This window comes from Osmia bicornis, chromosome 14 (assembly GCF_907164935.1).
Source record: "Osmia bicornis bicornis chromosome 14, iOsmBic2.1, whole genome shotgun sequence".
Classification (NCBI taxonomy): Eukaryota; Metazoa; Arthropoda; class Insecta; order Hymenoptera; family Megachilidae; genus Osmia; species Osmia bicornis.
The window spans coordinates 171358-185688 of NC_060229.1; the positions used below are offsets into that span (position 1 = coordinate 171358).

The 14331-nt window shown below is 37.1% G+C and overlaps 1 protein-coding gene across 4 annotated transcripts in view; it reads left to right on the forward strand.

Moving 5' to 3' along the window:
* The first annotated feature begins 520 nt into the window (after window positions 1-520).
* Window positions 521-14331, forward strand: part of LOC114878668 — a 42731-nt gene continuing 28920 nt past the window's right edge. For 3 of the 4 annotated variants that reach the window (XM_029192742.2, XM_029192743.2, XM_046288601.1), the window contains exons 1-2: window positions 521-4441; window positions 6380-11555. In XM_029192742.2, coding sequence (XP_029048575.1) covers window positions 11388-11555 — 168 coding nt within the window. In that variant the 5' untranslated portion in view covers window positions 521-4441; window positions 6380-11387. The remainder of the gene's footprint in view (window positions 4442-6379; window positions 11556-14331) is intronic. The other variant, XM_046288600.1, reaches the window with a different exon arrangement.

A 14331-nucleotide genomic window follows, 5' to 3' on the forward strand; every position in this document is an offset into this window, starting at 1 on the left:
TTTTTGGGAGCCTGCCTGCCTGCCTGCCAGCCTTACTGATTGTATCTTTGTTTTTTCTTTTCTGTTTTTTTCGCTTCATGTATGTTATACATATGTATATGGTATAGTCTGTACGCGTAAGCTGTAGAGAATTTACCTGGCTTCCGCCGGATATATTCCAGCGTTAACCACCACGAATAGTGCTTCTGCAAAGTTTCACCTCCCGCTTTTGCAAGGGTGTAGGTGTTTTTCTTTTTGGTAGACGAGACGGTCAAGTTATTACGCTGAGAAATGTAAGTTTCGTTTGCGGCTATACTTGAATTTTCTTCGCATGATAATTACGTTTCTTTAGAGGCTGAGGAATGGGGGGCTTTAGAATTTTTCTGTGCTGGAGACTTTTCACATTTAAATAGGGGCAATACATTTTCGTCCATTCTATTAAAGTTGTAAATATTTCTGAGAGGAATGGTTCTTAAATTTAGTCAAAATAATAAATTAAAATAATACTTTACGTTAAAAAGGGATCCCCTTGTGGCTCGGGGGGCTTAGAATACGGCCACGGTATCCCCTGCCTGTCGTAAGAGGCGACTAAAAGGGGTCACACAGACACAGACACACCGATTCGGACAAAAGATGAGCAGACTCTAAAAGTATGGACTGAGTAAGATTTAAAAGTATGGACAAGTATGAGTGACGAAATTTAAAAATAAGTCCCCAAAAGCGCCGGCCCTTTTAGGGGCGAAATTAGTGAGATGAGATGAGACGTTGAAAAGGGATCCATATGTTTTTATGGTTTTATACCTATTTTTCATGTTTGGTACGAGAGTAAATTTGACCTCTTGAGCAATCACTTAAATAAAATTAGCAAAAGAGGTCAACAAGGAGAAAGTTTAAATTTCAATCTACTTTCCATCACAACAGTTTTAGATAAATTTTAACCAAGTTAGAGAACTTTGAAGTTCGACAACTTTTCAGTAGTATTCAAGTGATATAATAAGTTTTTCCAATAACGTAGTTTATCATTCTGCCTTTGGAACATCATATTTATAATGATTACTGACAGACGAAGAATAATGTGTGTAGGTACATACATCATCACAAGTTATTTAACAAATGCTTTCTACAAATCTACAAATGTTTCATCACAGGTCAGTTTTAATTGCAATACCCATTTGAATGGCATATTTTTTGTTACAGCTATTCCAGAATTTATATTGTAGTTTCTACCTATTATATCAGAGGAAGGTACACTTTTGAAGCGCACTGTATAAAAAAAGACAACTTTTTCTCTGATTTCCTTTTCTCGTCGTTTCCTGTTCCTTGTCCCATAAATTAATGTCTGTAGTTGCTTTCTCTCAACGTAAGCTTGTGATTAATTTCACTGCACCTTTCAATCATTCCGCCCTTTCTTGAAACACTCTCTGGGATACTTTGATTCATTACAGTGTTCATTAAATACATGTATAGCTATTTATTAAGATATATTTACAAATATATTCTATTTTATGAAGTAACTAATTTAGAAATTTGTTAAGAACACTGAATTGAAAATTTCTCCATATAAATCTCTTTTTTGATCAAATAAATTAATATAATTTCAAATTAATATAATTTGTAAAAAATTTTCGAATCGGTGTTTTCCTCGAAACGATCTGCTTTAAATTAGCATTAGGATATTTTCGGAACTATCGAACTGATAGATTTATTCTTTTGTATACACACTGGAACGCCATGTGGCTATTGTTCTTGCTATTTATAAGTTAATAGTTTCAATACTTTTGCAGCTTTGCAGCTGGTAAAAAATATTTCTACACTAACGATATGGTTTAAATTTTGTAGATTTCAAATGTTACTATGTATTTATTTTTTGGCTTTGAATTGTGAAATACTGACATAACATAACTGAGATTGAAAGATTTCAGAATTACAAAATTTCTAGGGAACCTTGTGCATCTCATCGTCAGAAAAAAGCTTCAAGTCACGCCAATGTCCTATTTCCTCTGTATCTTCCTCCGTATATTTGGTATAAAATGGGAATATTATTCCGAACAGCAGTTAATAAATACTAGGAACGTCGAATTAATTTAGACTGTCGTTTTATTGCGGTAGGGCCTCTCAATTTTACATATGACGCCAAATTGCTACGCCACAATATGTATATGTATACATATTATAGATACACTTTGCGCTAGCTGTCGCGACAAGCAATGTGCTTCCGTTCTATTTCAACGACAATATTACACGTAGCTGATACGCCTTCGTAAGATATCATCAATTTCATCGACGTACAATTTCATTAAAAATAATATATGTACACTAGTAAACCGGTGCGCAAACTGCGCAAACTGCGCACCACGTCCAATAGATATTTTTCGTCTATAAATGATTTTGTCCATATACTTAACAAATCTAAGGGCCTACAGATGTAGTACTCTTCGAATTGTTTATCTTTTTCCTTTGGCATCTTTTTCGTTAATGCAGTAATAACAGAGTTATGACCCTGTAGGCATATCTCCTTTTCTTTCTTAATGTTAGGTATGTATTTCATTAAAAATTCTATGAAGATAGAATTTATAATTTTATTTTTGATTTATGACCCTATCGGAACTATATTCGGGTACATAAATATTATCATTTCGTATTATTATGTTGGATGATCATTCAAATTGAAATTTTAATGGACGCTGCCACGTATTGACAGCGATCTTTAATATTTATTTACTTTATCTTTATCTACTTTATTAAATATAAATTGCAATTTGAAAATTAGTAATTTTGTACAGTACCTACATATATCAAATACTGTACGTACAAAAGGGCATGAAGTGTAGAATGATGGAACCTAATCTTTTTTTTTCTTTTTTCTTAAAATCAATTTGCACGTCTAACAACAAATTAACTACTTTCTTATCGTTAGTTACTTTAATTGACTTTTAAAGAGGGTAGTTCTTCAAAGTTTACACAGTGTCGGCTCATATGCACCCTCGGATAGAAACTATCCGGCTTACTGTAAGCGACAGCTTACGACACGGAACAGCGTGTTTAATCGATTACAAGTCGACACGAAACGCCAGTCGACCCTCGTTCGTAAAAAAATTTCTTGAACCGTATATGGAGAATCTACACCACCGCGCACCGCGCCGACGAACCATATTCGTGGCGCTTTAAGTTCGGCCCCTCTATCAATGGATTTAGATTTAGACAGAAGAATTGAGTTAAGTTTTTGTCAGGAACATGTCCTCTGACGACGAAATCTTCGGCCTAGAGATCGTAAAAGTCGCCTGATGATTTCTTATGAAACGTGTCACAGGATCTTTTATTGAAATGCTAACTTTAAGCTCTTTTTTATCAGATTAAAAGGCTTTTTTAGTGCCAGGATATCGATGGAAAAGGGTGAGAGACCGAAGCATCCTTTCTTCTTAGGGAAGCTTAATTTGTTTTTTAAGCGTTTTTTTAAAAATAATTTTATAAAAGAAACAAATCCATATTTGCATATTACGCGCGTTTACGATACCTTACAAATTATATAAAATATGCACTTGACTCGTCTTCTGTCCTATCATTCTTCTTCCTTAAGCTTTTTACCTGATACAAGCTGCCGCAGGTGGCAGCGAAGGAAAATGGATTCTCGTTTATTCGGGAGTGAATAATCGACATAAAGAACATTGTTCAGCAAGTACAGGGAACCCTTCTCAAGTGCTTAAACTTTTGTCGCTGTTTCTTTGTTCTCGTTTAATTAATACCAAGAGAGAAAGAATATAATAATATGTAGATACGTTTTTATCTCTAATTAATTAAAGAAAGTAAAATTGAAAAATGAAAGAATACTGAATAACATACAGAAATGTATAAAATACAAAATACCTCCAGCCCTCACCGTAAACTAAAGCGAATCTTAAAAATAAAGTAAAAGGTAAAACGCGTTTTTATTATTATTAGTTTGCCTTCCTCGCGCAGCAACTTACCAATTAACCTCGGAAAATCCCCTAGCCGGATTTCACGTCAGTAGGAACAATTCCCTAGCAGCATTAAAAAGAAATAGAGTGATCAAGTTCCGGGGGTGCATCCCCGGCGCGGCGAGCCTCGTGCATCCATGGTTCCCGAAGGATTAAAGATCAAGAGAAGGAAACGAAGAGGGCCGACCGTGGCTGTGACGTAGCCTTGTCGTGAAAAAAAAAAGGTGAAACCGTTTTTGTCCCGGTGATTCGTCTGGACACGATGACAGACTGACGGGACGAGAAGATAAACCGAGCTCATGTCAGAAAAGGTCAGACGGCAAAGACATTTAGGGAAGTTGGAAGGAGTGGAACAAAGAAGGGGACTGACTAATCGTAACTGAGACACAAGGAGTCTGCGTGTACTGTGAAGCTGCGTTTACTCGCGTTAGAGGAAGTTGAAAAGTACGGCCCGAGGAGCAGTGACGTTAAAGGGCGAAGAGAGGATGAAGCTTGCCATTCTGCCCGTAAGCAAACTGCCCTACCGGTCGATGCCTTACGCTTGCGCCCTAAAGCTCCTCGTTTCACCCTCGCCTATTTCCTCGCATTTGAATCGGTGATTAAACTTTCACTTCGCTTCCTTCTTCCCTTCTTTTCTTTTTTCTTCTTTTTTTCTTTACCGTCTACTACTTCTTCCTCCCCGTCTTCTGTTCTCTGCGGTTGAACAGGAGGAGGGTAAACCCAGTGACGCAGCAGGTGCATTGTGTCACCAAGCCGAGATATTTTCTTGGTGGAAAATTTTATAGTAGTGATGTTGATTGACACAGGATGTTGAAGTTAAGTTAGATTGGTATTTTTTGAGAAAATTGACGGTAACTTTCAATAATTCCTTTCATCTAAAGCTCTGTATGGGTTGTAGAACTGTTACAGCTTCCGAGATATTTACAATATTCGGTTATGGGTTTCCTGATTACGGACCGAATAAATACGTACTTATTATGTATCAATATTTAAATCTATCTAACAGCAGGGTTTAAAGTAACCCGTAACTTTGATTGAATAAATGAATAATTTGTAATTCTTTAATTTTTAATTGCAGAAAAATTTACTAAACAAATTACAATCTATCATTTTGTGAAAGTTTATCTAATAAGATACAATAATAATGATTCTCAAGGAGCTATACTTATTCAAGTATGTAGGTATACGACTCACAAGGAGAACTACCCAAGTGTTACACTCTCTTATTAATGAAACTTCTTTGCCAGCTTGTAGAGCTCGTCGAGCTGAACACGCCTATACCCCCTTTTGGGGGCAGACGGCTAATTGTTTAAAAGATATTAACAATTACAGTTAGTTACTCCTTACATTCTGAAGTATGACAAACTCACACATACAATTCGCAATCTAGAGATCCACGGTTCAAATCCTTGGTTCCGAAAAAAACTTTTCTTTTTTATGATAATTTTTATGTAATAGTTATTCAAAAAGAAACAAATTATCATTAAAAAAAAAAAAACAAAAAAAATGTTGGGAATCAAGGATTTGAACCGTGGATCTCTAGATTGCGAGTTGTATGTGTGAGTCTGTGATACTTCTCAATGTAAGTAGTAACTAACTTTAATTATTAATATCTTTTAAACAATTAGTCGGGGTATAGGCGTGTTTAGCTCGACGAGCTCTACAAGCTGGCAAAGTTTCATTAATAAGTGATTGTAACACTTGGGTAGTTCCCCTTGTCAGTAAATGAAAAGTATAAATCATCCTTCCTTTGGGATAAAAAGTGTAAATGAAGAAAAAAGTTTACGACCAAGATTCATTTTATTCCTACGATAAAAAAAGCATCCCATTCAATACTGTGTCACATCTGTCACGTGATAGTGTAATCGAATTTACGGTCACGATCGAATGAAATAGAAATTTTAAAGATTGAGCCCAAGCCGTGGAAAGACAGATTCCTAAGAAAAGAATCGAATCGAAGGAATCAAGCTTCTCCGCGTGTTCCATTCTAATCCGAATAAAATACGAGGTTCTCTATTGAAGCCGACGTCATTGTAGAAGCAGAAAAATAGAGAACTTTTATTTCGAATGGGAAGATCATTCCGAGGGAAATGGGTTAAGATTTGCGCGGTGGTCGAGTGAAACATAAACAAAAAGTTGAAATCTCGACGTCGAATTGAACGCATCGTCGTCGTAGCCGTAGCGGGAATAATAGCCGACGTCTACGCTTTTACCATTGTGCCTCTTCTCGCCTACTTTCATTTTTCCTCGAATACGATTGAGATCACTCTCTATTTGGTACCTAAATATGTAGGTCGATTTTACACCCTCTATGTGACAAGAAAGTTAAGATTATTATACATATACCTAAGTATGTACATATAGGAGACGTCTAAAGTTTGTTGAAAAATGATACCATAAATATTTTGTTACCAGAAATACATATGGAACTTTTGCAATTTCAGATTTTCTGGCATGAAAGTGTGAGTCAAGCATCCTTTTTTTTCTCTCGACTCGCCTCCTCGAAGCATGTCATCGGTGGTCCCATCAACTGTTTTCCCATTTTTCACAAGGTTATTGCTGACAAAGATGAGGAGGATCCACTCTGTCAGAATTGATGTTACATTGATGACATAAAATGCAGGAAAAATGCGCGAACACTGTGGTTTTATACATATCTAATCAGCGTTATTAAGAACTAAGAATTTAAGCACCTAAATTAAGAACTATATACATATTTGAGTAAAATTTGTCAGTTTCCAGAGGAAGCAATTTTCCTTGAAAGTTTAAAGCATACAGTTTGCTTCCCTTCTACTTTGATATGTATTTTAGCCAACGTTCATTTCAAAGGGTAGCCAGATTTTCTTATTTAAGGGAGTTGTTGGTCTTTACACGTTCACTTACATTTTAGATTTTGTAGTTTGAAGGAAACACGTTCGAACATTTCTTAGCAAAAGGTTCCACCGTCCGCTGGTTTCTCGTAAATTGTGGGAGGAAACTTCGTTTTCCTCACGGGAATACGTAATACGTTAAAATCTCGACGGTGCGGTGCTTTGTTTATTAATTACATACCGCGTGTACCGTGGCAAAATCAGTTTCTTATTTGCGATTATGCTTTCTTCACTGTTAAGGTATTTTAATATTCTAATTAAGGGGGCAAAATACAAAATTACAAATAATATTTCAAAATATGGTTCCAAAACGAAAAATATGAACTCACCAGTTCAGTTAGTTGCTTTGAATCCTTTCATTCCTACGTTCCCCTTGGTAAACAAAATTTCATTACACTTACTCTAGAATTTAGAAAGTTAGGTACCAGTACAAACGTCGAACCAGTGAAAGAAGTAAAAAGGCATACAAATTTTAGCCTCTAATTTTCCCGATGTTTTTCAAAGAACTTTCAAATCCCACTCATAAAAGAAACTCCTATGGCTCTCCTTTAACTTTGCCAGCATTGAATTTCGTTCCTTTACCTGTTACCCTCTTGACAGAGATAAAACGTTTAACAGGAAACTTTGCAGACATCCAAGTTATGATCTGGATACGATGTTAAATATTTCGTTGACGATTAATTGGACGCGAGGAGTAACTTTCGGATGCATAGCTGCACAGCTTGAATCACCCATAAAAAATTGACACCGATGAAACTTGGTCCAGTGGAAAGTTTGAAATTGGCTTACCGGCCAGGGTAAAAAGTTTACATGTCGCGGCTGAATGGATTTCCGCTTCCGTGTTCTCCGCGGGCATGTTATTCGGAGTACACAAACTCGGTCGGTCAAAGCAACTTGGCTCCATGAAAGAATAAAGAAATATGTAAGTACTTCGTCTTGCCACCAACTTCGTATCACATTAAAACTGTAATACTTTTCACGGTATGTGAGATTCTGTTAACTTATTAGTTATTTCAGAGTTGAATGTACTTACATATGTATAGTTGAGTGAAAGTAGAACACAAATATGTAGATAATAAGGGGCATCGTTACCTTTCTATGTACAATCACACTACAATACGATAATAATATAATGGGGACTTTTCGGTTGGTAAAGTTAAAGGTGGTTAAACAAGCCTCATCATAAATCAGTTAATCTTTCTTCACCACTTTAGACCTCTTCACCCCTGTCCATTTTCATCTACCTACCTACCTTTTCGTGACCTACCCTTACAACGTTACTTCTCTTCCTTCAGACCCTCGTTTTAGTCACACCCCGAAAACGTATGTATTATATATATAATACACCACTGAATCATTTACTTTACCATCTACCTTTATATTAAACAGTAGTCCATCATAGAAAAGCAAATTAATACATTACGAGAAGCATAACCACAATTAGGAAATGCTTTTTTCATCTCGTAAGTTGAGGTCATTTAAACGATTGAATTCTGTGGACAACGACTATGGAAGGGAAACCATTTTTCGTATAATCTTCCATTACTTAAAGATAGTGAAAGTGCCACAGCAGAAGTAACCAAGCAAAGCTTAAAGTGCAGTGGCATTACACGCGACTTCTCAGATTATTTATGTAATTTATATTTCGCGTGCTATTTGGGAACTGTGCTGATTTCGTGTATTGATTTCTCAACGGTAATGGTACTTACGTGCGAAAAATTCAACTGACGTCGACACAGTGCGGCGCGGCGTGACAGATTTACATACATATTACCAAGGTATAAAATAATAATAACAACATAATCTCATTTATTCCCAATATTGGATATTAATGGTTATACAGGGTTATACAGTTATCTAATCGTAAGATAAGCCATTGAACAAAGTCTATGCTACATCTGAAATATGTAGCACTGGACGCTATGCAACGAACACATGTAACAAATTCACTGGGACAAAGTGTAAATGTTTACTCGAGCAGACGCTCTTCTGTCGACAGCTGTTTAGAAGTAGTAAAATAATAAAAATTCACGATGAAACACGTGCATAAAGAATTTGTAAACGAGTCGAGTGATGCTCGACAAGAACAACAGTTCTCCGGCTCGCGTTGCCTCTCAAACGCGCTTTATGTAATCACTTATACATATGTACATATGTAGATGTGTAGTAACAAAATTGACTTTTAATTGCAATCATTCTTTTAATGCAGCATGCATTCATCAAAATGTCGAATAACAATTTTTCTTGACGCTGCTAAAATAACTAATTGTAATTGTTAGAGGTATTACCTCTAGTGTAATATACTAACACTATTTAACAGTGATTGTCTGTATCTTGAAAATTTATTTTAATTTCAACTTTTCAGTACGATAGGCATTCGATACTTACCTAGCATATAAATTCCTGTTAGGAACGCCTCATGCATATATTCTACCACTGGAACTGATTTTTAGCCAAATTTTTATTTGTTAAATAAAATTCTTAATATCTATGAATGGTAAAATAGGTCCTTGTCGGTGTCGTCGGTGTCGTCGGTGTCGTCGGTGACCCTGTAAACACGGAATAGCAATGTTCCGTCGATAAAAATGGTCAAAGCAGTCGATAAACTGAAAAGCATCAGCCCTCTATGTGACAACTTTCATACTGTAGAAAAAGAAATTATCTCTTCCTTGCCAACAGCAATATTGATAGTAATCAATCTTATCATCGGACTCTTTATTGACATAGGTTGCTATTCCAGTTGCGATCAATCATTCTGTCTATCGACGTAATTTTTGCGGGTAATGACATTCTGAATCAATAAAATTTCAGTATTTTACAAAAATGTGTATGCAAATTGTATGCACAATTATAACAACATTGTTATGAGCCAAAATAACACTGTATTCATTTATCATACTAGTTATACAGATCATTCATCTTCCCAGGATTAAATGTGACGTAATGAAACAATATAGGTACTATGTATTTCGCCCTCGAACTTGAAAATAAAAGTTATTTTTGCAAAACAATTTTCAACACATTTCTCCCAATCTAAAAATATAGAATCTCATTTGATAAAGCCATGACACAATATTTCTTTTTTACACCCTACAAAGTAGGCCCTTCCTCGGTAGTCGTACGCATCCAATTGACACGTAGGCGTCATTCCCTCCATATGTACAATATGTAGCTTGATGACGTAAAACTCAGTCTTCGTTTTTTCCCCATTCAACTACAATATCTTTCGACCAATACGCTCTTTCCCAATCTCCAATCCGTCAGCTTGTAGGTGGCACCTGATGTGTTTTATACTTTTTGTCGAAAAATGATGACGTACGCTCATTGTCGTTAGTGAAATTGTCTATCCCATTGATGGGAGTCGGATGAATTTTTGATTGATATTGAAACTCGTATGTAACTTCGTATAGTACTTTTTCTTCTTATTTTCTTCTTGTTGTTTATAAAGGTTTTTTGTTTTTTGTTTTTTGAGCTCCTGACGATGAGTTAGTGTTAGTACACTGAAGCATTTGCGTAACTTGGATTTTTTTTCTGGAGTGGGTTAGAAGCAGCAAAAACGATCCGAGGCGCGTGAAGGCGCGTGAAACGCAAACAGGGAGTCAGAGACCCCCATGATTCCCTTGGCGATAACGGCAGCTACGATCACCCGTCTCAATTTCTTCTATGCATCTCTGTCATCCATTCATCCCTTACTTCCCTAATCTGAAACTCTCCCTCGCCGGACGGTCTTCACCCTCGTCACGACGATCAGCCTCCAAGCTCTTCCGTTCCCCTCTTTTCTTTTTCTTTTTTCACCCTACGACCTTCGACGAGAGAACACTCGAAACGATGAATTCCCTCTTCGTGGAGTGTTGAACGTTGTACGCTTTGGAATTTTGATGTATTTGGAATTTCAAGAGGTATAAAACCGGAAATCGTTCCATTTGTTTCATTAATAATTTAAATCTCTTATGGAAGATGCAGAGAGATTTTGAATTTCTGCATACAGAAACAAAAAAAAAAAAAAGAAATTCGCTGTTGCCAGTAATTGCAGCTCCATCTTCCGCGAAATGGTGGAATTAAGGAAAATATTTAGGCGTATCATTCATTAGCGAAGTGAAATTGTCCTGGTCCATCTCCGCGAGATCAGATGCTGGTCGGAGGGTGCGCTAGCGGGGAGACCTCTCTCGTCGAGCGAGGATCCAGCGAGCTTCGGGGATGATTGGGGCGGCGCTGGCGTCGGTGGAGGAGGTCGGGGTAAGTTGGCAGAACGAGACGATGTATGTTCGAGGGAGGGAACGGAACGTGGAGATAGTCGACGAGGACGCTGGGTGGTGAGTGGCACCGTTTCGGGTCCTCCTTGGTCCGACCGTCAGGACCAGGACCTGGTTTCCTTTCGTTTTTCGCGTTTCTCGAGGGGAAACAAGAGAAGGACAGATCGATAGAACCGGCCAGTGTGCTTGCTTTGCTTGCTCGAGTGGTTGCGTGCGTGCGTGCATGCGTGCGTGCGTGCGTGCGTGGGTGCGTGCGTGCGTGCGTGTTTGCCCTGCTGTCGTGAATTCGGACCGCGTCGAAGACGAAGAAGTTCGGGGTGCGGCCGACGATGGTAAAGGCCCCCAGCATGGGACCGTCGGCTGGTACCCAAGGGATCAGGAAGATACATCCTGGCCCCGAAATTGCTATGAACCCGAGGGACCTGCCGAATGCGAACATCACTACACCTCCCAGCATCCGAGCAGATGGCAAGACTACTTCGATCTATCATCCTCAGGTATACAAAACACACCGTCCACGCTGACTATTTTCTTTATTTCTCCAACTGTTTTTTATCCCTCCCAAAGGGATAGTTGGATCGAAAGGGCTCTAGTTATCTGGCTGACAGCTTTACCTGCCGTCGCGTATGGAAATTCGTTGGCGCGTATTGTTGGCCAGTCTCTTTTCTCTCGCTTTTCGATTTTTGGTTTTTTCCAACGTGTTTCCCAGCCTGTTATAACGTCGCTTTGTGCCCGACTGTTGTCGATAAATTGAATCCCCTCTGGTGTTTATCGAGTTAAAAGTTACTTTGTCTGATTAGAATATTGCCGCTTGTTTAGTTCACAGGTTCCGGGTTAATTGTCCCAGTTTTCCCTTCTTTAGAAATTTGAATTTTTCAAAAAGTTTCACCGCAATTCGATTATTTCCAATTAATCTTTTTTGTTATGTATAATAATTTTGATAGGAACGGTATAAAACTTGGAAAATGAAATACGAAACACAGAATTAAATTAAAATTAGGGCTGTCTTCGTGGTTCGCTGTTCGAGGGTTAAGGAAGTACCGTTTCAAAACGCGTCTTTAATCAGATAAAGAAGATTCAAAAATCTGCCCGCGCAACAGAGTTTATTTCCCATTGAAATTTTTTAAAAATTCCACTCACGTTGCTGGAACACTTTTCGTAATTTTGAAATTGTTCGCTCTGATTTTCTCAAGCGAAACCTTTAACCCTCCCATCCCTTCTTCCTCTTCATTTCTTTCAGGGATCTCGTTTGATCTCCACGCGACAATTTCTGCTCGTTGCTCTTCATTTTACCTTTGTTGTCGTACGTTTGCAATTCAATGTTCGAGGTCGCAAATAAATTATTGTTAAATTCAGCGAAGAAATATTAGGTCGGCTTCTCGGGCGTTCAGACGAAAAAACGTGTACTGGAAAATTCATGAATGAATGGATGCCGAGGTGCTTTCTAAGAAACTCGTAATCTTTTAAATCAATCGAATTATTTTGGTTTTGTCTTGCTTTTTTGTTATTGAATGTTAGCGCAAAAAGATGCGGAATCGATGAGCGAATTAATTTGTACCGGAAATGTGACGGTATCTACTTTGTAATTAACCCGTCAATTCATCAACAACTGTTGATCTGATTAACTGTTGTCTCATATTTTTTGCACTCTTTATCGGTAAATATATATATCTATGTATTTCTGTGGATATGGATTTGATGAATTATGTATATTTTTTAATTTACATTGAATTTAAAGTTGTATTGAAAAGTTTTATTTAAACTGCATTTTATCGTATTTTTCTGATAATGTGAAACTATTGAGATACTTGTGGAGAGTAATGTATACGAACTGCTATGATTTTTTGTTGATAAAAAATGGTAGACGTCGAATATCTTTTCAAGCAGGTATCATACATAAAATTCGTGTTTCATAAAAATGGAAGAAAGACGGAAGGTGGTTAATATTCCCTGACAGATTCTTCAGCTACTTTTGAAAATCTCTCGATCATACGTAACAAGAGAAGATAGCATATAAACACACCAGATGCATCTCAACACCGCATAAGCATAATCGACCTTACGGTTGTTACATATGTACGTATGTATGTACTTATGTACATATGTAAGGTGTCCCCATAACAATGCTATGGGCGAGCAGGGTCTCCTTCCTCTTGTGAAAATACATCAAAAAATTGTAGAAGACAGTTTTACATAAAAAAATTATACATACATATACAAATATAGTAGCAGAGTTATTCAGAATTAATGAAATATTCTAGATGAAGAATATTTGGGAACATTTAAAAATAAAATTAGGGAGATTATAACAAGCTGCAATAATTTACTTTGGATATCTTTGGATTACTATACAAACGAGGTATGGCAGATATGTTACCAAGGGAAGCATCAAATGCAATTGTATCTTGCCATTGTAGAATGACAGTACGATAATGGATCATCATATCGTATCAAGTGCATACGAATCGTGTCAATAAAATTGTGTACCTATAAAAGAAAAAAGTATCAGATTGTAGCATATCAGAGGGTGGATTTTGAAATATAGATTTGATGACAAAAAAAAACAAAAAAATAGCGTAAAATAATGATTATGTATGCCGTATGTAGTCAGATTAGTCCCGCATCAAGGGTGGTCCAGAAAGGTGGTACAGGGGACCTGCCTCGTTCTAAATTTCTTTTACTATGTCAACAAAATATTGAATGCAACCTTTCCTTCAATTTTTGAATGCACAATGTTGCATTAGTTTGACGAGTTGCAATCACAAGATACATATGAAACTCCAAAGCGAACCGTATGATTAAATCAAATGAGCAAGCATGATGAAATTTTCACTCCTTATAGAAGAAGCAACTGGTTTATTCAGAGAATTTTCGATAGTTTACTACTCGTGTAAGTGGTATTTTGCTGCAATTTTATATCAATAAATCGTGTTAGACTTACCAACTCGATATTTTACAACTGTAAAATCCTAATCTCGTAATGTACCGCACGAATCACTTTTCGATCGATCAACATGAATGGTACGTCTTGAAACCTCAAACCGCTGAAACCGAGGTCGACGAATTAAACCCTGATGAGAATTGTCCGTTAATAAGGATTGTAAACCGGGAAGGGAATCGATAATTATCGCTTGGAAATTCAATAAACAATGATAGCCGTAATTCAGAAGGAATCCTCTGAAAGGCAGCCTTAAGGCTTTACAGGTAGGTATTGAAAGTGTCATACAGGGCGTGGAAAGCGTAAGAGCTCGAGTTAGTTTTAAAGCCTTTAAT